We start from the raw sequence: 23,241 nt of genomic DNA, 5'->3' as shown, positions 1-23,241 counted from the left end.
TGAGTGTGTATGTTTCAGTGAAAGACGGTCACATTAAATAATATAAAAATAGAAATGCTGATCTATCAAACTAGTACTCAATCTGTGATCTGATTTGTTCAGTACAAATATCACTACCATCAATTACATCACTACCAACACAAACATCACAACCAAGACCAGATCTTCAAAGCTATTAACATCAGCACCATCACTAACATCACCACAAACTCTAATTTCACCACAGTCGCTAACATCACCAATACTTCTTAGGGCTAAAGGGATCAAAGGCTTTGGGGAGAAAGTGGGAACAGAGGACTGAATTGGATGATCAGCCATGACCATATTTAATGGTGAAGCAGGCTTGAAGTGCTGAATGGCCTACTCTTGCTTCTATTTTCTATGTTATCTGAATGTTTCTAAATTGAGATTGATCGGTTTTTTTGGGTAAATGTCACAAAACCAAGCAGGTAACTGGACATCAGATACAGAAGAACCAAGATGTAACTGAATGACCGTATGGGCCTGAGATGTTGAATGGCCTTGTTTTGATCTGCATGTTTCTATCATGTGACTGTTGTTTCAAAAATGTAATCACCATTATACAAAAAAAAAATATGGTGTTGAGATAAAGACTCAACACCTTTATCATGATCATATTGAAGGGTGAAACAGGCCTGATGGGCCAAATGGCCACTTCTGCAGCTATTTTCTGTTTCTATTATGTCAGTTTGACTGTAGAGCGAGAGATTCGATGTGATATTTAACATGTGCTGTGAGATATGTAATAACTTTGAACCTTTCTGTACCTAATACGTGGTATTCTTTACAGTTACTGACTGCAATTCAGCTGGCACAGTGACTCATGATCCTTCATCCCAGTCTGTAAGTATTTGTTGTGTTTTTGAAGCTAAATACATGAGAATGAAATGTATTTTTGGCAAACATGTGAGTTGGATTGCTGCAAGAGACCTGCCCTATACTGAGAGCTCATGGACTGTTGCCAATGGTTACAGCTTCCAAGGATCTTCCACGTCCCTGGTTTCTGAGTGGCTCAGGTTCAACTGCATAAGACTATATTCGTAATGATTCCGACAAATACAGTTTCAAGTAAGCAGTTGTGATTATAAAAGCAACAGCAGACTTCTGTATGGCGGCAAGAGTCTGAATATTATTAACACAGGCATTTAAATTGTAAGTTACGTTATGTGTTTGCTGTTGGAACACTCACTGGCACAGTCCAGGGGCCAGGATTGGGTCTCAATGAAGGCAGACAATCAAAGAAAATGCCACTGACATCATGCATGACAACTTCCTGCCTTCGTTCATAACACTGGACATGATGAAGGCATGAAACTTGCTCCAAACTCATGTTAAAACTAATTAAAGCTGTTCAAATGCCAACTTTTTACCTGTCTCGATATTTTGTGGGAACAGCCAGCTATCTGTCTCATCAATCAAGTCTTGTTTGAGTTAGTGAGACAAAAAGTGCTGAGGGAGGTAAAAGCCTAAAAGCTGATCACTGCTGAAAGAGCTCATCTCTTTGAAAGGAATGTGGCAGCATCCAATCCTACATCAGGAAATAATCAACGTGAAGAACTTTACCAATTAAGGGACCATTACCCTCCTGGCATTGCATGGGCATAGTGCATATGTGAGTGAGCTGCTCCAGCAAATACTCCAGGTGCAAACATGTATGGCTCTCATTGGAGGAGCTCATAAAAATTAGGAGCGGAGATAAAGCAAATGCTCCTTTTTCAGTCTGTACCGCCATTTAATGCAATCATGGCTAATCATGTGCTCAAAGCTCTCAGAAATGACACACTTCCACTGGATGGATTTTTCCATTCACAGTCCATGAGCTCATACAGCCCAGGAAATTCTGGCTGGTGTGTTACAAGTAAGGCTCTTCTATATTGTGACTGCTGATACTCTATACTAGTGCAAACTTGATATCATTGTAGGGGCAGTCTGTGGTGTAGTGATAACCTCACTAATTTAGTAATCTGAATAAATTTAAGCTCATGTTCTGGGATGTGAGATCAAATCCCACTACAATGGTTAGTGGAATGTAGATTCAATTAATAATGAGATCTGGATTTAAGACCAAGGTAACCATGAAACTATCACCAGTTATCATTAAACACCCATCAGGTTCATCAGTGCATTTTGGGAAGGAAATATAACCCACATGTGACTTCAGATCAATGTGCTTGACTCTAAACTGCCCTTTGAAATGGTTTAATAAACCACCCAGCTCAAGAGCAGTTAGGAATAGGAACAGAAGCAAGTTATTTGGCTTATCAAAACAGCCCTGCCATTCTAGATGTTTGCTAGTCATCTCTTTTTTAAAATTCATTTTGAGGGTTTTGGGTGTCGCAGGCTGGCCAGTACTTCTCACCCATCCTTAGTTGCCCTTGAGAAGGTGGGGGTGAGCTGCCTTCTTGAACCGCTGCATTCCACCTGCTGTGGGTTGACCCACAATGCCATTATGGAGGGAATTCAGGATTTTGCCACAAAATCTCCGGAATGCCATTGTCTAGCACTATCTGATCGAGGTCTACAAAGTCATGAAGGGTATGGAGAAGGTAGATAGAGATAAACTTTTTCCCAGGGTGAAGGATTCAGTAATGAGAGGTCACGCTTTCAAGGTGAGAGGTGAAAAGTTTAAGGGGGATACATGTGGCAAGTATTTTACACGCGTTGCCAGCAGAGGTGGTAGAGGCAGGAACGGTAGATTCATTTAAGATGCGTCTGGACAGATGCATGAGTAGGTGGGGAGCAGAAGGATACAGATGCTTAGGAATTGGACGACAGATTTAGACAGTAGATTTTAAGGTGAAAGGCAGGAGATTTAGAGGTTTATTTGAGGAAATGTTTATTAACCCACAAGGTGGTGGAGGTCTGGAATGCACTGCCTAGGAGGGTAGTTGTGGCGAGTAACCTTGCTTTACTCGCCTTTTTGGCTCAGGCTTGGAGGGCCAAAGGGCCTATTCCTGTAAATTTTCTTTGTTCTTGTTCTTATCGCCATATCCATTAATATCACTAGTCTCTTGAAACTTATCGAATTCTATCTTGAACCTGCTCAATCATTGAGCTTTCATAGCCTTCTTAGGTTGAAGGGTCAGCTAGCCCAGTTGGCTGGTTTGCAATACAGAGTTACACCAACATCACGAATTCATTTCCTGCACTGGCTGAGGTTGTAATGAGGGACTCTCTTTCTCAATTTCTCTCCTTGTCTCAGGTGTGGTGACCAAATCTGTACCAATCTACACTCATCTCGCTTCTAGGCCCAAAGTCTTGACTCTTAATTCATCTCAGTAGTTTTTAAAGCAAGGTTACTCGCCTCAACTACCCTCCTAGACAGTGCATTCCAGACCTCCACCACCTTGTGGGTTAATAAACATTTCCTCAAATAAACCTCTAAATCTCCTGCCTTTCACCTTAAAATTATGACCCCTTGTTATTGGCCTATCAACTAAGGGGAAGCAGTTGCTTTCTATTCACTCTGTCCATGCTTTTCGTAGCACCTCTATCAGCTATCCCCTCAACCTTCTGTGTTTCAAAGAAAACAACCTGAGCTTATCCAGCCTCTTCAAAGCTATATAATTCCAAAGATTCACCCCACCCCGAATGCAGAAATTCCTCCTCATCTCAGTCTTAAAAAGCTGGCCCCTTATTCTAGATTATATCTCCTGGTTTTGGAGTCTCCAGCCAGAGGAGCCATTCTATCTATATCCACCTTGTCATATGCTGTGAGACCCAGTTTCCTCTTCAGTCCAGTGTGACGGATTAATCTGGTGAACCTTTGTTACACTCTCTGTGTGCCAAGTATCTTCTTCCTTGAATAAGGAGACCAAGACTTACTCCAGATGAGGTCTTACCAAATCTCTATTCAACTACAGCAAGACATCTTTACTCCTGTTCTCAAATCCCCTTGAAATAAATGCCAACATACCATTTGCTTTTCTGATTGCTTGCTGCAGCTACTTGGTAACTTTAATGGCTCTGGGTCAAGGACACCAAGATCATTCTGAACACCCTGACATTCACACCTCACATTATTCAAGAAATATTCTGCATTTCTGTTTGGATTGAACAGTTTTGTTTTCAATTTATGAAAATATCAGCATAGGAAAACATGCAGTTTGACTGGCTGTCCAGAATCAGCCAATTGAGTAATACATGGTAATTGGCTGTGGGAAGGCCAGGCAGTGCATGTGTGGATGAGTCAATTGACCAACAACAGCATCGAGGCAGGATGCCCTTAGATGAAAGCTCCAGAAGTATACTCAATCAGAGTTGGAAATCCTCCAATTTATACCCAGATACTAAATTTGTGAATTCAAATTGGAAGGAAGTGGGTGTGCAGTATATTATTTTAATAGATTAGGCCACAGCTCCATCTTGGGAAAATGTAAATAACTAACAGCAGTCTAAAATGTGACAAGGACTGCACCCATTGTTTCAAGTGCAACATAGCAGACTGGTTTACAAACTACTTTTTAGCTTTTGTATGTTTTCTGTGACCTTCCTGTTTAACAGGGGTCCTGTCAGTGCCTGGCAAATGTCAAGGGATCAAAATGTGATCAGTGTAAGTCACTCTACTGGAACCTGGCTGAGGAGAATCCTGATGGTTGCATTGGTAAGTAAGTTTTGTCTTCCTTACGTAGTTGAAATGGTTTGGACCTTATGAATTTATTCATTGTATGGTGCACTGGCTCTGCACTTGTGAGATGTTTAGCAATAATTATACCTGATACATTTCAATGATCATTAATTGATATCAGTACTTTCAATTTGATTGATGTGGAATAATACTCATTGACACTTCTTATGGAACTAAGAATGAAATAGGTGCCAATTTAGGACTGAGATGAGGAGGAATTTCTTCTCTCAGATTGGGTGAACCGGATAGCTCTTTCAAAGCTCACTGGAGCAATGGGCCAAATAGCCTCACCCCGTATTGTATCATTCTGTGAAGACGTTCTTCTACATTATGTTGTCATTTCTAACTGGGAACTGATGTAGATCTCAAATAAGCTGATCCTAGCAATATTTTTGATATTGCAGAATGTCGCTGTAATGTGATTGGCACAATTAGTGGGATTGGAGAATGCAATCAGGTGAGCACACAGAAGAAATTGCAGGATTTGCAAAACAATGACCAGCATCTGCTTTTGCACAGGGAGGTTTTGTTTTGATTTTTACCTATGACTTTAATGTTTCAGGATGATGGCCATTGCTACTGTAAATCTAATGTATGCGATGAGCTCTGTGATTGGTGCAAGGAAGGACACTATGCTTTAGAAGAGAGGCACTATTTTGGTTGTCAAGGTAAGTCCAAATATTAAGGTGAAACAAGTCACCACCCTCTGAACTTGGGGCATATCCCCTTTCCTTCATTTTCATGGGATCAATATCCTGGAATTCCCCTACCTAAGAGAACTGTGGGTCACCTCAAATACTGCAGCGTTTCAAACAAAGAGCAGCAGAGATTGATGGGAGAAAATGAGGAGTGCAGATACTGGAGATCAGAGTTGAGAGTGTGGTGCTGATAAAGCACAGCAGCTCAGGCGGCATCCGAGGAGCAGGAGAATCAACGTTTCAGGCATGAGGTCTTCATCAGGACTGAGGGGGTGGCCCAAGGGGGAATGAGAGATAAATGGGAGGGAGGGAGGTGGGGCTGGGGAGAAGGTAGCTGGAAATGGAATAGCTAGATGAAAGTGGGGGTGAAGGTGATAGGTCAGGGAGAAGGGTGGAGTGGATAGGTGGGAAGGAAGATGGACAGATGGGACAGTTCAAGGAGGGTGGAGCCGAGTTGGAAAGTTGGATCTGGGATAAGGTGAGGGGAGGGGAAATGAGGAAACTGGTGAAATCGACATTAATCTCATGTGGTTGGAGGGTCCCAAGGTGGAAGATGAGGCTTTCTTTCTCTAGACGTTGGGTGGCTAGAGTTTGGCGATGGAAGAGGCCAAGGACTTGCATGTCCTTGGCAGAATGGGAGGGGGAGTTGATGTGGTCAGCCACAGGGCGGTGGGGTTGGTTAGTGCGTGTATCCCAGAGATGATTTCTGAAATGTTCCGCAAGTTGGCGTCCTGTCTCCCCGATGTGCAGCAGACCACATCAAGAGCAATGGACACAGTAGATGACATGTGTGTGTGGAAGGATCCTTTGGGGCCTTGGACGGAGGTGAGGAGTGTGGTTTTGGCACTTCTTGCAGTGGCAGGGAAAGGTGCGGGAAGTGGAGGGTGGGTTGGTGAGGAATGTGGAACTAACAACGGAGTTGTGGAGGGAATGGTCTCTGCGGAACCTCAATAGGGATGGGGAGGGAAATATATCCCTGGTGTTGGGGTCTCTTTGTAGGTGGCGGAAATGCATTGTATCTAGAGGTTGGTGCGGTGGAAGATGAGGACTGGCGGTTTCTGTCCTTGTTGCAGTTGGAGGGGTGGGGTTCAAGGGTGGAGGAGGTACACTGGACAGCATAGTTAACCATGTGGGAGGGGAAATTGTGGTCCTTGAAGGAGGAGGCCATCTGAGATGTTCTGTGGTGGAATTGGTCCTCCTGGGAGCAGATGTGACGGAGGCAGAGGAACTTTGAGTAAGGGATAGTGATAATAGAGCATTTAGGTTTAAAGGGAGATGGGGAAGATTTTAAAATGTGTGAGGAAAGAATTTTATACAGAAAGTGGTAGGTGCCTGGAATGAACTGTCAGGGGAGGTGGTAGGAGCAATAGCAAAGTTTAAGAGGAAAGTTTAGGCAGCCACATATGTAGGCTGAGGTACAGACCATGTGCAGGCAGATGGGATTAGTTTGGAATCATGGTTGGCATAGACATGGTGGGCTGAAGGCCCTGTTCCTGTGCTTTACTGTTCTATGTTTTATGATGCTGATGAAGCTAAGACTGTATTATAATGAGGCAGACTGGCCCGAGAGAACTTGACACTGACTAAGTGGGAGGCCAAGTTATTTTACATTAATATATGTAGATACTCCATGCTATGAAACTATTTGGTGCAGAAGTATTCTTCCCCTCAAGGTTTTTTTTTAACTTCAAAAAACTACAGAACTGCCGATGTAGAAAATAGTCTATGCCTCATTTTCCCACCAAAGTACATAACCTCCCACTTTCCCACATTGTATTCCATCTGTCATTTCTTTGCCCACTCTCCTAGCCTGTCCAAGTCCTTCTGCAAGCTCCCTGCTTCCTCGACATTACTTGTCCTCCATCTGTCGTTGTACCATCTGCATTTTGGCAAAAATGTCCTCAGTTCCTTTGTCCAAATCATTAATATATCAAGGTCATCTACAAGGAAAATATATATATATATTTACCTGTGTTATGCTCCCCTTGGTCAATGTGGGAGCTCAGGGACACAGTTGATGTCCCTGGCTCCTTCATGTGCAGGAAGTGTGTCCAATTGCAGCTCTTGTTAGACCGAATGACAGCTCTGGAGCTGCAGATGAACTCACTTTGGAGCATCTGTGATGCTGAGGGGGTTGTGAATAGCACGTGTAACGAGTTGATCACACTGCAGATTAGGAGTGCTGAGGGAGAAAGGGAATAGGTGACCAAAAGGCAGAGAAAAAGCAGGAATGCAGTGCAGGTGTCCCCTGTGGTCATCTCCTCCAAAAAGGTGTTCCTTTTTGGATACTGTTGAGGGGATGGCTCACCAGGGGAAGGCAACAATAGCCAGGTTCATGGCACCATGACTGGCTCTGCTGTACAGAAGGGCAGGAAATAGAGTGGAAGGGCTATAGTCATAGGGGATTCAATTGTAATGGGCGTAGATAGGTGGTCCTGTGGTTGAAAATGAGACTCCCTAAGGGAATGTTGCCTCCCAGGTGCACAGGTCAGGGATGTCCCAGATCCGCTGCAGAAAATTCTCCACGGAGAGGGTGAACATCCAGTTGACTTGGTGTACATAGGTACCAATGATATAGGTAAAAAAATGGGATGAGGTCCTACACGAAGAATTTAGGGAGTTAGAAACCAAGTTTAAAAAGTAGGATCTCAGTGGTAGTAATGTTAGGATTGCTACTCGTGCCATGTGCTAGTCAGACTGAGAATGATAGAATATTCAGGATGAATGCATAGCTTGAGTGATGGTGCAGGAGGGAGGGGTTCAGATTTTTGGGACATTGGGATCAGTTCTGGGGGAGGTGGGGCAACTACAAATGAGATGGTCTTCAACTGGGTCAGACTGGAACCAATGTCCTTGGGGGTGCTTTTGCTAATGCTGTTGGGGAGGGTTTAAACTAATGTGGCAGGGGGATGGGAACCAAATTAGGAGGTTAGTGGACAGTAAGAAGGTAGTAACTAAAGCCTGTAAGGAACTAGATCATGAAATCAGCATGACTAAGGGGAAGAGTAGGCAGGAAGTGGAGAATAAAGGCAGAGGGACTGGTGGTCTGAGGTCCATTTGTTTTAATGCAAGAAGTGTAATAGTTAAGGCAGATGAACTCAAGGCCTGGATTAGTACCTGGGAGTATAATGTTATTGCTATTACTGAGACTTGGTTGAGGGAAGGACATGTTTGGCAACTAAATATCCCCGATAATTGATGCTTCAGGCAGGATAGAGAGGGAGGTAAAAGGAGTGGAGGAGTTGCATTACTGGTCAGAGAGGCTATCACAGCTGTGCTGAAGGAGGGCACTATGGAAGACTTGAGCAGTGAGGCAATACAGGCAAAGCTTAGAAATACGAAGGGTGTGGTAACAATGCTGGGATTGTACTATAGGCCTCCCAACAGTGAACATGAGAGAGAGGTACAAATACATAGAGAGATCACAGAAAGATGTAGGAGCAACAGGGTGGTGGTGATAGGAGATTTTAATTTTCCCAATACAGGGGAACCTCGATTATCCGAACAAAATGGGCAGGCACTATTTCGTTCGGATAATCGTTTATTCGGTGATTCGATTAAATGCCTTTCCTCAGGCATTTTTAAAAGTCTGCTCCATGTTCAGGAGACTGCAGCACACAGCGTGTGAGGCCCCACCCCCAACTCCGCCCTCCACCTGTCCCCCAATCCCCAACACCATCCAACACCGCCCTGCCCCCAAACGTTGCCCAACTCCATCCCCTGCCCCCAACCATGTCCAACTCCACCTCCACCCCCCAACCCCATCCAACACTATCCCCTGCCCACTCCCCCAACCCTGTCCAACTCACTCCACCTGCCCCAACCCCCAAAACTGTCCAACACCGCCCCCAATTCCATCCAACACCGCAACCATCCCGCCAATCCCCAAAACTGTCTGACACCACCCCCAACCCCATCCAACTCCGCCCCTCCCTACTCCCAACCCTGTCCAACTCCACCCCCCACCTGCTCCCCAACCCCCAACACCGTCCAACACTGCCCTCAAACCCCCAACCCCGTTCAACTCCACCCCGTGCCTGCACCCCAACCCCCAAAACCATTCAACACCGCCCCCAACCCAATCCAACTCCACCCCTGCCCGCCCCCAACCCTGTCCAACACTGCCCCCAACCCCAACCCCGTTCAACTCCACCCCCCCCTCCACACCAATAACAAGCTGCTGCTGCTGCTGTCTTTGTGGAGTGAGTCTCCAAATAGCACACACAGCCACACACACAACGTTTTACTGCAACCTTTTGATAGGTTCCACGATTAAGCTGTACAGGACAATGTTGGAGAGATTATCTGGGGAAGTGAGGTTAGGTACACCCCTCTGTAGAACTCTAGGGAAAGTGTAGGGGAGAGAGAGAGGGCAGGAGATCAGTCATTTGGAGACGGTGCCTGTTTAATCACTAAATAAAAGACGTGATCAGTGTTGGAAACACGTCTTTATTGTAACGTTTCTGTCGGGACCTCAAGATCACCTTCGAGTAATCCGATTTTTGGATAATTGGTATTCGGATAATCAAGGTGACTCTGTATTGATGGGATTCGCTTAATGTTAGAGGTCTGGATGGAGCAGAATTTGTAAGGAGCATCCAGGAAGGTTTTCTAGAGCAGTATGTAAGTAGCCCAACTCAGGAAGGAGCCATACTGGACCTGATGTTGGCAAATGGGCTTGGTGGTTGAAGTTGCAGTGAGGGATTACTTTGGGAATAGTGATCACAATTCCATAAGTTTTAGAATACTCATGGACAAAGACGAGTGTGGTCCTAAAGGAAGAGTGCTAAATTGGATGAAGGCCAACTTGTGGGTGGCATAGTGGTTAGCACTGCTGCCTCACAGCGCCAGAGACCCGGGTTCAATTCCCGCCTCGGGCAACTGTCCGTATGGAGTTTGCACATTCTCCCCGTGTCTGCGTGGGTTTCCTCCGGGTGCTCTGGCTTCCTCCCACAGTCCAAAGATGTGCAGGTTAGGTGAATTGCCCGTAGTGTTAGGTGAAGGGGTAAATGTAGGGGAATGGGTCTGGGTGGGTTGTTGTTTAAAGGGTCGGTGTGGACTTGTTGGGCCGAAGGGCCTGTTTCCCCACTGTAAGTAATCTAATCTAATCTATACCAAAATTTGGCAGGACCTGTGGAATATAGATTGGAGCAGCTGTTTGAAGGGAAATCCATCTTTGATATGTGGGAGGCTTTTAAGAGAGGTTGATTAGAGTTCAGGAGAGATATGTTCCTGTGAAAATGAGGGATAGAAATGGCAGGATTAGGGAACCATGAATGATAGGTGAAATTGTGAGACTAGCTAAGAGGAAAAAGGATGTGTACATAAATTCTAGGCGACTGAAGACAAGACAAAGCTTTGGAAGAATATCGGGAATGTAGGACGTATCTGAAATGAGGAATTATGAGATCTAAAAGGCGTCAGGAGATATCCTTAGTGAGCACGGTTAAGGAAAACCCCAAAGCTTTTATATAAGGAGCAAGAGGGTACCAAGAGAAAGGACAAAGGAGAAAAGATATACATGGAGTCATTTGGAATACCCATTTGAAAGAAAATAGGCTTATCAGTGATGGTTTTGTGCAGGAAGGTCATGTCTTACAAACCTAATAGAATTCTTTGAAGATGTGACAAAGTTGAATGATGAGGGAAGGGATGTAGATGTCACATACATGGACTTTAGTAAGGCTTTTGATAAGGTTCCCATGGTAGGCTGATGAAGAAGAAGAAGTCGCATGGGGTCCAGGGTGTTCTAGCGAGATGGAGAGAGAACTGGTTGGGCAACAAGAGACAGAGAGTAGTAGTGGAAGGGAGCTTCTCAAAATGGAGAATGTGACCAGTGCTGTCCCACAGGGATCCATGCTGGGGCGATTGTCATTTGTGATAAATATAAATGGTGTAGGTTGCCTCATTAGCAAGTTTGCAGATGACACTAAGATTGGTGGAGTAGCAGATAATGAAGGGGACTGTCAGATAATACAGCAGAATATAGATAGATTGGAGAGTTGGGCAGAGAAATTGGAGAGGGAGTTCAATCTGGACAAATGCGAAGTGATGCATTTTGAAAGATGCAATTCCATTGTGAACTATAAAGTAAATGGAAAAGTCCTGGGGAAAATTGATATACAGAGAGATCTGGGTGTTTAGGTCCATTGTTCCCTGAGGGTAGCAATGCAAGTCAGTAAAGTGGTCAAGAAAGCATACGGAATGCTTTCCTTCATCGAACAGGGTATTGAGTACAACAGTTGGCAGGTCATGTTACAGTTGTATGGGATTTTGGTTTGGCCACATTTGGAATACTGGCCCTGGTCACCACGTTACCAAAAGGATGTGGATGCTTTGGAGAGGGTGCAGAGGAGGTTCACCAGGATGTTGCCTAGTATCGAGGGTGCTAGCTATGAGGAGAAGTTGAGTAGATTAGGATTATTTTCTGTGGTTCTATTCGCCGAGCTGGAACTTTTTGTTGCAAACGTTTCGTCCCCTGTCTAGGTGACATCCTCAGTGCTTGGGAGCCTCCTGGGAAGCGCTTCTGTGGTGTTTCCTCCGGCATTTATAGACAACCGGAAGCGGCAGGGACAGGCCACTATAAATGCCGGAGGAAACACCACAGAAGCGCTTCACAGGAGGCTCCCAAGCACTGAGGATGTCACCTAGACAGGGGACGAAACGTTTGCAACAAAAACTTCCAGCTCGGCGAATAGAACCACAGCAATGAGCACCCGAGCTACAAATCTTCTCACAAACTTTGAAGGATTATTTTCATTGGAAAGAAGGAGGTTGAGGGGGGACCTGATTGAGGCCCACAAAGTCATAAGAGGTGTAGATAAGGTGGATAGCAAGGAACTTTTTCCCAGAATGGAGACCTCAATTACTAAGGGTCACGAGTTTAGAGTGAGAGGGGAAAGGTTTGGGGGAGATATACGTGGATAGTTCACGCAGAGGGTGATGGATGCCTGGAATGCGTTGCCAGTGGAGATGGTAGGGGCAGGAATGATAGCATAATTTGTGATGTATCTAGACAGATATATGAATGGGCAGGGAGCAAAGGGGTACAGATCCTTAGAAAATAGGTGGCAGATTTAGATAGAGGATATGGATCGGCACACGCTTGGATGGCTGAAGGGCCTGTTCCTATGCTGGAATGTTCTTTGTTCTTTCTTCAGATTGAATGAGACTGCAGGACTGTCATACAAAGTGGCAAAAGTGAGGACTGCAGATGCTGGATACCAGAGTCTAAATTAGAGTGGTGCTGGCAAAGCACAGCAGGTCAGGCAGCATCCGAGGAGCAGGAAAATCGGTATTTCGGGCAAAAGCTCTTCATCGGAAATGGAGGCAGGGAACGTCCAGGGTGGAGAGATAAATGGTGCTTTTCCAGCACCACTCTTATCTAGACTCTGTCATACAAAGTGTTGTGTTTCTGTCAGTTGTAATTTTGTAACTTTGCACCTGAAATGACTTCAATGTTCTTTAGTTTTTCTTTTGCTATGTCTAGGTGCCACCTGGAATCCTGATCCAGAACTCCCAAGTCTCTTTGCACTTCAGACTTATGAATTTTCTCCCCGTTTAGCAAATAGTCCATGCCTCTATTCTTCCTACCAAAGTGCATGACCTCACACTTTCCCACGTTAAACTCCATCTGCCACTTCTTTGCCCACTCTCCTAACCTGTCCAAATCCTTCTGCAGTTCTCCACCTCCTCAATGCTATCTATCCCTCTGCCTATCTTTGTATCATCTGCAAACTTAGTCAGAACGCGTTCCGTTCCTTAATCCAGATTGTTAATGTATAAAGTCAAAAGTTGTGGTCCCAACACTGAGCCTTGTGAAACACAACTGGTCACCGGCTGCTATCCTGAGAAGGACCCTTTTATACCCACTCTCTGCTTTCAGACAGACAGCCAAGCTTCTATCCATGCTAGCATCTTGCCTCTAATACCATGGGCTCTTACCTTACTCAGCAGCATCCTGTGGCACGTTGTCAAAGGCATTCTTGAAGCCCAAATGCATAACATCCATTGGCTCTCCTTGGTCTAACCTGCTCGTGATTGTAGCAGATTTGTCAGGCGTGACCTCCCCTGATGAAACCATGCTGACTTTGCCCTTTTTTTGTTACCATACTTTCAAATATTCAGAAATCTTATCCTTCACAATGGATTCCAGGATCTTACTCATGACCAAGACTAATCAGCCTGTAATTTTCCGTCTTTTGCCTTACTTCCTTTTTAAACAGAGGTGTCATGCTAGCGATTTTCCAGTCTTCTGGGACCTTCCTGGATTCTAGCAATTCCTAAAAGATCACCACTAATTCCTCCACTATCTCTTCAGCTTTCTCCCTTAGAACTTTGGGCTGTAGTCTATCTGGTCGAGGTGATTTATTCATCTTCAGGCCATTCAGTTTTTCAGTTCCCCTTGGTGATGGCTACCATACTCAGCTCTGCTCCCTCATTCTGTTAAATGTTTGGGATATTACTCGTGTCTTCCACCGTGAAGACTGATGCAAAGTAATTACTCAGTTCCTCAGCCATTTCCTTGTTCCCCTCTACTATCGCTCCAGCATCATTTTCCAGCAGCTCAATGTCCACTTTCGCCTCTCTTTTGCCCTTTATATATCTCAAGAAACTCTTACAGTCTTCCTTTATATTGGTGGCTAGCTTGCCCTCATATTTAATCTTCTTGCTCCTTATTTTTTTTTGTTACCTTCTGTTGATCTTTGTAAGCTTCCTAATCCTCTGGTTTCCCACTGCCCTTCACATTATATGCTTTCTCTTTTGCTTTTATGCTCTCCTTGATGTCTCTAGTCAGCCATGGTTGCCTCATCCTCCTTGTACCATGCTTCTTTTTCCTCGGGATGAATCTCTGCTGTGTCTCCTGAATTACTCCCAGAAACTCCTGCCATAGCTGTTCCACTGTCTTTCCTGCTAGGCTCCTCTGCCAGTCAATTCTACCCAGCTCCTCTCTCATGCCTCTGTAGTTTCTTTTATTCAGCTGTAACACTGTTATCGTTGATTCTATCTTCTCCTTCTCAAATCGCAGAGTAAATTCAATCATATTATGATCACTGCCTCCAAAGAGTTCCTTCACCTTAAGCCCCCGTATCAAGTCTGCCTCATTGCACAACACTAAATCCAGTATTGCTTGTTCCCTCGTGGGCCCCGCCATAAGCTGCTCCAAAAAGCCATCTGGGAGACATTTCACAATTTCCTTTTCTCGCATTCCATTACTAAGCTGATTTTCACAGTCTATCTGCATATTCAAATCCCCCATGATCACTGTAACTTTGCATTTCCTACATGTCTTGTCTATCTCCTGGTGTATTTCCTAACTACTGTTTGGAGGCCTGTACATACCTCCGACTATGGTTTTTTTTTTAACCTTTGCGGTTCCTCAATTCCACCCAGACAGATTCTACGCCATCTGACCCTACTTAGTTTCTTACTATTGATTTAATTTCATATTTTACTAATAAGGCAATCCCACCCCCATGCCACCCTGCCTACCTTGCCTAATAAAGTTACAGTACTTTGGGCAATAAATGCTGGCCAACCAGTGATGCACGCATCCCACGAGTGAATTTAAAAAGTGGCAGACATTGTTTGCATATGAGACATCTGATGGAGATGACTGCCATCTAATCTGATGTGTGACAGTCCTCTTCAGTGTTGAAAAGTGTGGCGCTGGAAAAGCACAGCGGGAAAGGCATTCTCTGAGGAGCAGGAGAATCGATGTTTCAGGCATAAGCTCTTCATCAGGAATGTGGAGGGCACGGTGAAGGGGGCTGAAAGATAAATTGAGGCTGGGGTGGGGCTGGGTGTAAGGTATCTGGGAAGGCGATAGGTAGTTGCAGGTTGGGGGGTGATGGTAATAGGTTAGAGTGGAGGGTGAAGTGGATAGATGGGAAGCAAGATGGACAGGTGTGACAGTTCGAGAGGGTGGTGCCAAGTTGGAGGGTTGGATATGGGGTGAAGTGGGGGAAGGGAAAATAAGGAAACTGGTGAAATCCAAATTGATCCTCTATGGTTGGAGGGTTCCAAGGTGAAAGATGAGTGCTCTTCCTCCAGGCGTCGAGTGGCTAGGATTTGGTGGTGGAGGCGACCCAGGACTTGCATGTCCTTGGCGAAGTGGGAGGGGGAGTTGAAGTGTATGGCCACAGGGTGGTGGGGTTGTTTGGTGCGTGTGTCCCAGAGCTGTTCCCTGAAACATTCTTTGAGTTGGCGTCATGTCTCCCCAATATAGAGGAGACCACATTGAAAGCAACAGAGACATTAGATGAGGTGTTTGGTTGTGCAGGAAAATCTCTGCTGGATGATGAAGGATCCTTTGGGGCCTTGGACGGATGTGAGGGGGGGGCGGGGTATGGGTGGCGGCAAGGGAAGGTGCCAGGAGTGGAGGGTGGGTTGGTGGGGAGAGTGGATCTAACAAAGGAGTTGCAGAGGGAATGGTCTCTGTGGAATGCTGATACGGGTGGGGAGGGAAATATATCTCTAGTGGTGGGGTCTGACTGTAGGTGGTGGAAATGGCATAGGATGATGCGCTGTATCCAGAGACTGGTGGGGTAGAAGATGAGGATGGGGTGGGGGGTTCAGGGGTCTATCCTTGTTGTAGTTGGAGTGGTGGTGTTCAAGGGTGGAGGTGTGGGAAGTGGGAGCTGGAGGGCATTGTTGTATTCCTTGCCACTGCAAGAGGTGTAAAACTTGTGCCCACACCTCCCCCCGACCTCCATCCAAGGCCAAAAAATTATTCCATATCCGGCAGAGATTTTCTTGCATACCCAACACCTCATCCATTGCTCTGAATGTGGCCACCTCTACATTGGAGAGACAGGGTGCCAACTCAGGGAGCATTTCAGAGAACATCCTGGGACGCACACACTAAGCAACCCCAGGGCCCTATGCTGATCACTTCAACTCCCCCTCCCACTTTGCCAAGGACATGGAAGTCCTGGGCCTCCTCCACCGCCAAATCCGAGCCACCTGACGCCTGGAGGATAAACACTTCATTTTCTGCCTTGAGACCATCCAACCACATGGCAACAACATCAACTTGACTAGTTTCCAAACCCAACTCTCCAACTTGGCACCGTCCTCTTGAACGTCTCAGCAGCCCATCTTGCTTCCCACCTCTCCGCTTACCCTCTATTCTGACCTATCACCATCAACCCTCACCTACATCTACTAATCGCCTTCCCAGCTACCTTCCCCCAGCCCCACCCTCTCCCTTAGATTAGATTACATTAGATTACTTAGTGTGGAAACAGGCCCTTTGGCCCAACAAGTCCACCCCGGCCCGCCGAAGCGCAACCCACCCAGACCCATTCCCCTACGTTTACCCCTTCACCTAGCATGGCCAATTCACCTGACCTGCACATCTTTTGGAATGTAGGAGGAAACCGGAGCACCCGGAGGAAACCCACGCAGACACGGGGAAAATGTACAAACTCCACACAGTCGCCTGAGGCGGGAATTGAACCCAGGTCTCTGGCGCTGTGAGGCAGCAGTGCTAACCACTGTGCCATCATGCTGCCAACAACTGTGCCACCCACACTGTGCCACCGTGCTGCTCACACTGTGCTCCCTTCCTGCCTCTGCATTCCTGATGAAGGGCTTATGCCCAAAATGTTACTCTCCTGCTCCTTGAATGCTGTCTGACCTGTTGTGCTTTACCAGCACCACATTTTTTGACTCTAGTCTCTAGCATCTGCAATCCTCACTTTCTCCTAGTCCTCTGCAGTGATTTGTTTGTAATGCTAACTCACACTCAGAGGGACACGGAGCATTGAATGGACAGTGGTACATACACTGGGGAAGTGCAGCAGATCATTCACCCTGTTACAGCCCTGGACCCAGGTTCTCTTGAGCATCTCCAAAGCTGCTTCTGCACATGGACTACTTTTGTCACTTGGGGTGACCTCTTGTGGTTTCCCATCTCTCCAGAACAGCCTGAAGGGGAACCTCTAGGGAGGTATTGCTAGGGTATGATATCACTTTTTTCTGAATCTCTATTATCTCCAGGAATGGGGGTAGTAGATGGGAGCATTGTTGATGAGCAGAGATTGTGTGATGTACCTTGTACAGAGTGATGTGCTGTTTGAATGCCTTTTAATTATAGTGCCAAGAAATTGGAGAACAGGAAGTATCTGTTACTTTTAGGCTTGTCTCCATTCTGTTTACAGTGCAACCTAATCTGATCGACGCTTCTTGCAATTTCTGTTTTTATTTCAGCTTTGAACTTACATGATTAGTAGTTGCTTGAAATGTTAATTTCTTACTCATTTCTCTCATTCTACTGACAGGCTGCCAGTGTGACATTGGAGGTTCTACGAATCTAACATGCAATATGTTGTCAGGGACCTGCCAATGCAGACCAGATGTGGAGGGGCGTACTTGCAACGAGTAAGACTCCAGTACACTGTACTCTATACTCTGTATGTCATTTTTTTGTGTGGGAATAACATCAAAAATGCGGAACCTTTTTCTCATTGGCCAAATTCACTTTGTCAGTTGCCTCTGTAAGGTTCATCTCCCGTTGATGGTGAAAATTAGTTAATTTTTTAAAGAAGAAACAGAGCTTGTAATTGAGCCTTAAAAATAAAACTGTGGCAGGGCATTTTCCCAGTGTGTGCTGATGTTTCTGAAACTGTGATTCCACAATATGCATCTTAATTACTCAGTTTGTCTCAGACAGAAAGAGCTGTGCCTACTTGATAGTTCACATTTCTGAACGCTAATGTAAAAATGGATATTACCGTAGTGGTAATGTCCCTGCCTCTGAGTCACGAGGCCTGAGTTCATGTCCTAGCTGCTCCAGAGGAATGTAATAATATCTCTAAACAGCTTGATTAGAAGGTACCTGTTGTAGCTCAAAGACTGATTAAGTTCTTGTGACTATTTCCAATAAACATTCTTAGAAGTGTTTCACGAATCTCTGCGGCAGTTGGGACTTGAACCTGGACCTTCTGACCTAGAGGTAGGGACGCTACCACTGCACTCAAGAGTCATAGAGTCATAGAGATTTGCAGCATGGAAACAGACCCTTTGGTCTAATCCATCCATGCCAACCAGATATCTCAACCCAATCTAGTCCCACCTGTCAGCACCTAGCCCATATCCCTCCAAACCCTTCCTATTCATATACCCATCCAAATGCCTCTTAAATGTTGCAATTGTACCAGCCTCCACAACTTCCTCTGGCAGCTCATTCCATACACGTACCACCCTCTGCTTGAAAAAGTTGCCCCGTAGGTCTCTTTTATATCTCTCCCCTCTCACCTTAAACCTGTGCCCTCTAGCTTTAGACTCCCCAACCCCAGGGAAAAGATTTTGCCTATTTACCTTATCCATGCCCTTCATAATTTGTAAACCTCTATAAGTCACCCCTCAGCGTCTGACACTCCAAGGAAAACAGCCCCAGCCTATAGCTCAAATCCTCCAACCCTGGCAACATCCTTGTAAATCTTTTCTGAACCCTTTCAAGTTTCACAACATCTTTCCGATAGGAAGGAGACCAGAATTCAAAGTTTGTGAGAAGATTTGTAGCTCGGGTGCTCGTTGTTGTGGTTCTATTCGCCGAGCTGGGAATTTATGTTGCAGATGTTTCGTCCCCTGTCTAGGTGACATCCTCAGTGCTTGGGAGCCTCCTGTGAAGCGCTTCTGTGATCTTTCCTCCGGCATTTGTAGTGGTTTGAATCTGCCGCTTCCGGTTGTCAGTTCCAGCTGTCCGTTGCAGTGGTCGGTACATTGGGTCCAGATCGATGTGCTTATTGATTGAATCTGTGGATGAATGCCATGCCTCTAGGAATTCCCTGGCTGTTCTCTGTTTGGCTTGTCCTATAATAGTAGTGTTGTCCCAGTCGAATTCATGTTGCTTGTCATCTGCGTGTGTGGCTACTAAGGATAGCTGGTCGTGTCGTTTCGTGGCTAGTTGGTGTTCATGGATGTGGATCGTTAGCTGTCTTCCTGTTTGTCCTATGTAGTGTTTTGTACAGTCCTTGCATGGGACTTTGTACACTGCTGGGAATCGGGTCCTTCGTTCTGGTGAGTTGTTGTCTGAGTGTGGCTGTTGGTTTGTGTGCCGTTATGAGTCCTAGTGGTCGCAGTAGTCTGGCTGTCAGTTCGGACATGCTCTTGATGTATGGTAGTGTGGCTAGTCCTTTTGGTTGTGGTATGTCCTCGTTCCGTTGTCTTTCCCTTAGGCATCTGTTGATGAAATTGCGGGGGTATCCTTTTTTGGCGAATACATTGTATAGGTGTTCTTCTTCCTCTTTTTGCAGTTCTGGTGTGCTGCAGTGTGTTGTGGCTCTTTTGAATAGTGTCTTGATGCAACTTCTTTTGTGTGTGTTGGGGTGGTTGCTTTCCTAGTTTAGGACTTGGTCTGTGTGTGTGGCTTTCCTGTATACCTTTGTGGTGAATTCTCCGTTCGGTGTTCTCTGTACCATCACGTCTAGGAATGGAGAATTCACCACAAAGGTATACAGGAAAGCCACACACACAGACCAAGTCCTAAACTAGGAAAGCAACCACCCCAACACACATAAAAGAAGTTGCATCAAGACACTATTCAAAAGAGCCACAACACACTGCAGTACACCAGAACTGCAAAAAGAGGAAGAGGAACACCTATACAATGTATTCGCCAAAAACGGATACCCCTGCAATTTCATCAACAGATGCCTAAGGGAAAGACAACGGAACGAGGACATACCACAACCAAAAGGACTAGCCACACTACCATACATCAAGAGCATTTCCGAACTGACAGCCAGACTACTGCAACCACTAGGACTCATAACAGCACACAAACCAACAGCCACTCTCAGACAACAACTCACCAGAACGAAGGACCCGATACCCAGCATGAGCAAAACCAATGTAGTGTACAAAATCCCATGCAAGGACTGTACAACACACTACATAGGACAAACAGGAAGACAGCTAACGATCCACATCCATGAATACCAACGAGCCACGAAACGACACGACCAGCTATCCTTAGTAGCCACACACGCAGATGACAAGCAACATGAATTCGACTGGGACAACACTACTATTATAGGACAAGCCAAACAGAGAACAGCCAGGAAATTCCTAGTGGCATGGCACTAATCCACAGATTCAATCAATAAGCACATCGATCTGGACCCAATGTACCGACCACTGCAACGGACAGCTGGAACTGACAACTGGAAGTGGCAGATTCAAACCACTATAAATGGCGGTGGAAAGATCACAGAAGCGCTTCACAGGAGGCGCCCAAGCACTGAGGATGTCACCTAAACAGGGGACGAAACGTCTGCAACACAAATTCCCAGCTCGGTGAACAGAACCACAACAAGGAGACCAGACTTGAATGCAATATTCCAACAGTGGCCTAACCAATGTCCTGTCCAGCCACAACATGACCTCCTAACTCCTGTACTCAATACTCTGACCAATAAAGGAAAGCATACCAAATGCCTTCTTCACTATCCTATCTACCTGCAACTTCACTTTCAAGGAGCTATGAACCTGCACTCCAAGGTCTCTTTGTTCAGCAACACTCCCGAGGACCTTACCATTAAGTGTATGAGTCCTGCTAAGATTTGCTTTCCCAAAATGCAGCACCTCGCATTTATCTGAATTAAACTCCATTTGCCATTTCTCAGCCCATTGGCCCATCTGGTCCAGATCCTGTTGTAATCTGAGGTAACCCTCTTCGCAGTCTACTACACCTCCAATTTTGGTGTCATCTGCAAATTTACTAACTGTACCTCTTATGCTCATATCCAAATCATTTATGTAAATAACAAAGAGTAGAGGACCCAGTACCGATCCTTGTGGCACTCCACTGGTCACAAGCCTCCAGTATGAAAAACAACCCTCCACCACCACCCTCTGTCTTCTACCTCTGAGCCAGTTCTGTATCCAAATGGCTAGTTCTCACTGTATTCCGTGAGATCTAACCTTGCTAATCAGTCTCCCATGGGGAATCTTGTCAAACGCCTTCCTGAACTCCATATAGGTCACATCTACCACTCTGCCTCATCAATCCTCTTTGTTACTTCCTCAAAAAACTCAATCGAGTTTGTGAGACATGATTTTCTACGCACAAAACCATGTTGACTATCCCTAATCAGTCCTTGCCTTTCCAAGTACATGTACATCCTATCCCTCAGGATTCCCTCCAACAACTTGCTCACCACCGATGTCAGGCTCACTGGTCTATAGTTCCCTGGCTTGTCCTTACCACCCTTCTTAAAGAGTGACACCATGTTAGCCAACCTTCAGTCTTCCGTCACCTCACCTGTGACTATCGATGATACAAATATCTCAGCAAGAGGCCCAGCAATCATTTCTGAGGCTTCCCACAGAGTTCTAGGATACACCTGTTCAGGTCCTGGGGACTTATCCACTTTTATGTGTTTCAGACATCCAGCACTTCCTCCTCTGTAATATGGGCATTTTGCAAGATGTCGCTATGTATTTTCCTACTGTCCATATCTTCTGGAACAAAACTGTTGTGTCGGTAAAGAAAGCCTCCCCAGTGTTTGAAACACTGTGGTGAATATTGACACATTCTATACAAGCTGATATAAAAACCAAGCAGAGGGGCACACTGTTGCCATTTCCAGGACAAATGCCAGAGACCATACGGTGCAGCTTCAGACTGGCGGTGTTTGCCCACATACTGCAATGTTTTTTAAAGACTGCACAAGTTCAAGGGATGCCAATGAATATCTGCTGAGTAACAAATTGTTCTGGGACAGCTCATGGTAAGATAAGGCCAGAATTGGTCTTAATAGCTGCAAAAGGGGCAGGTAGATAATTAATGAGGTGGGTTTGGTAAGATTCGGTGAGGAAATGCACTATATCTCGGAGTGGAAATCCCTTTTTAAAAAATGATATAACATGGATTTAACCAAAAAAAAAATTGCAGCCCTATAACATTTGTAGTCTTTTTACACCGTCCTAACAATTTACTTTCCTACCTATTTTAGTGTCATCCGCAAATGTGGTAATGAAATCTTCCATCCCTTCATCTAAGTCATTCGTATAAATTGTAAACATTTGAGGTCCCGGCACTGATCCCTGTGGCACACCACTCATTAAATCTTGCCAAAACCGACACAGACCCATGTGTGTCTACTCTGCTTCATGATAATTGGAAAATCTTCTATCCATGCCAAAATGTGCCCTTTACACGATGAGCTTTTTTTTTCTGCAACGTAATATACCACCCTGTCAAATGCTTTTTGAAATCTAAATATAGTACATCTACCGATTCTCCATTATCCACAATATGCATTACTTCCTCAAAGAATTCAAATAGTTTGATCAATTTCCCTTTGACAAAACCATTTTAATTCTGCCTGATTACATTGAACGTAACCAAGTGCCCTGCTATAACAACTCTAATAATGACGTGGAGGTGCCGGTGTTCGACTGGAGTGGGCAAAGTTAAAAATCACAAAATACCAGGCTATAGTCCAAAAGGTTTATTTGGAAGTGCTAGCTTTCTAAGTGCTGGTCCTTCATCAGGTAGCTGGGAAGCAGGATCATAAGACACAGAATTTATAGAAAAATATTACAGTGTCATGCAACTGAACGAATATATTGAACTAATCTAGATTGCTGTTAAGTCTTTCATTTTTTTAGAATGGGTTGCAGGTTTCAGTTCATTAATATACAAATACCATAACTTCTTTTAAGTCACATTCTCAAAATAAGGTTTTATAAAAAAAGGTAACATCTCAGCTCAGACAATGCATTAAAGCTATGAGGTTAGAGTCTGTCTATATCCCAAACTTGAGCCAAACTGGTTCTATTTACAAGTAGGAATTTATAAAATATTACATGGATTGACTGCCTACAGATTGTGTGCTTTTTGAGCAAAATAGAATGTATTTGCAAATACAATTCTGCAAATGC

General features: G+C 45.0%; 1 protein-coding gene across 2 annotated transcripts in view; it reads left to right on the top strand.

Annotated features, from left to right (window-relative positions):
- Window positions 1-23,241, top strand: part of lama3 (laminin, alpha 3) — a 376,808-nt gene that overhangs the window by 134,423 nt on the left and 219,144 nt on the right. For both annotated transcript variants that reach the window (XM_043687604.2, XM_087986754.1), the window contains exons 17-21: window positions 812-864; window positions 4,525-4,624; window positions 5,053-5,105; window positions 5,211-5,316; window positions 17,631-17,730. In XM_043687604.2, the coding sequence (XP_043543539.2) occupies window positions 812-864; window positions 4,525-4,624; window positions 5,053-5,105; window positions 5,211-5,316; window positions 17,631-17,730 (412 nt within the window). The remainder of the gene's footprint in view (window positions 1-811; window positions 865-4,524; window positions 4,625-5,052; window positions 5,106-5,210; window positions 5,317-17,630; window positions 17,731-23,241) is intronic.

This window comes from Chiloscyllium plagiosum, unplaced genomic scaffold (genome assembly GCF_037043375.1).
Source record: "Chiloscyllium plagiosum isolate Xiang-an unplaced genomic scaffold, Cpla_swu_hap1 HiC_scaffold_4, whole genome shotgun sequence".
Taxonomy (NCBI): Eukaryota; Metazoa; Chordata; class Chondrichthyes; order Orectolobiformes; family Hemiscylliidae; genus Chiloscyllium; species Chiloscyllium plagiosum.
This window is presented reverse-complemented; position numbering and strand designations above follow the sequence as displayed.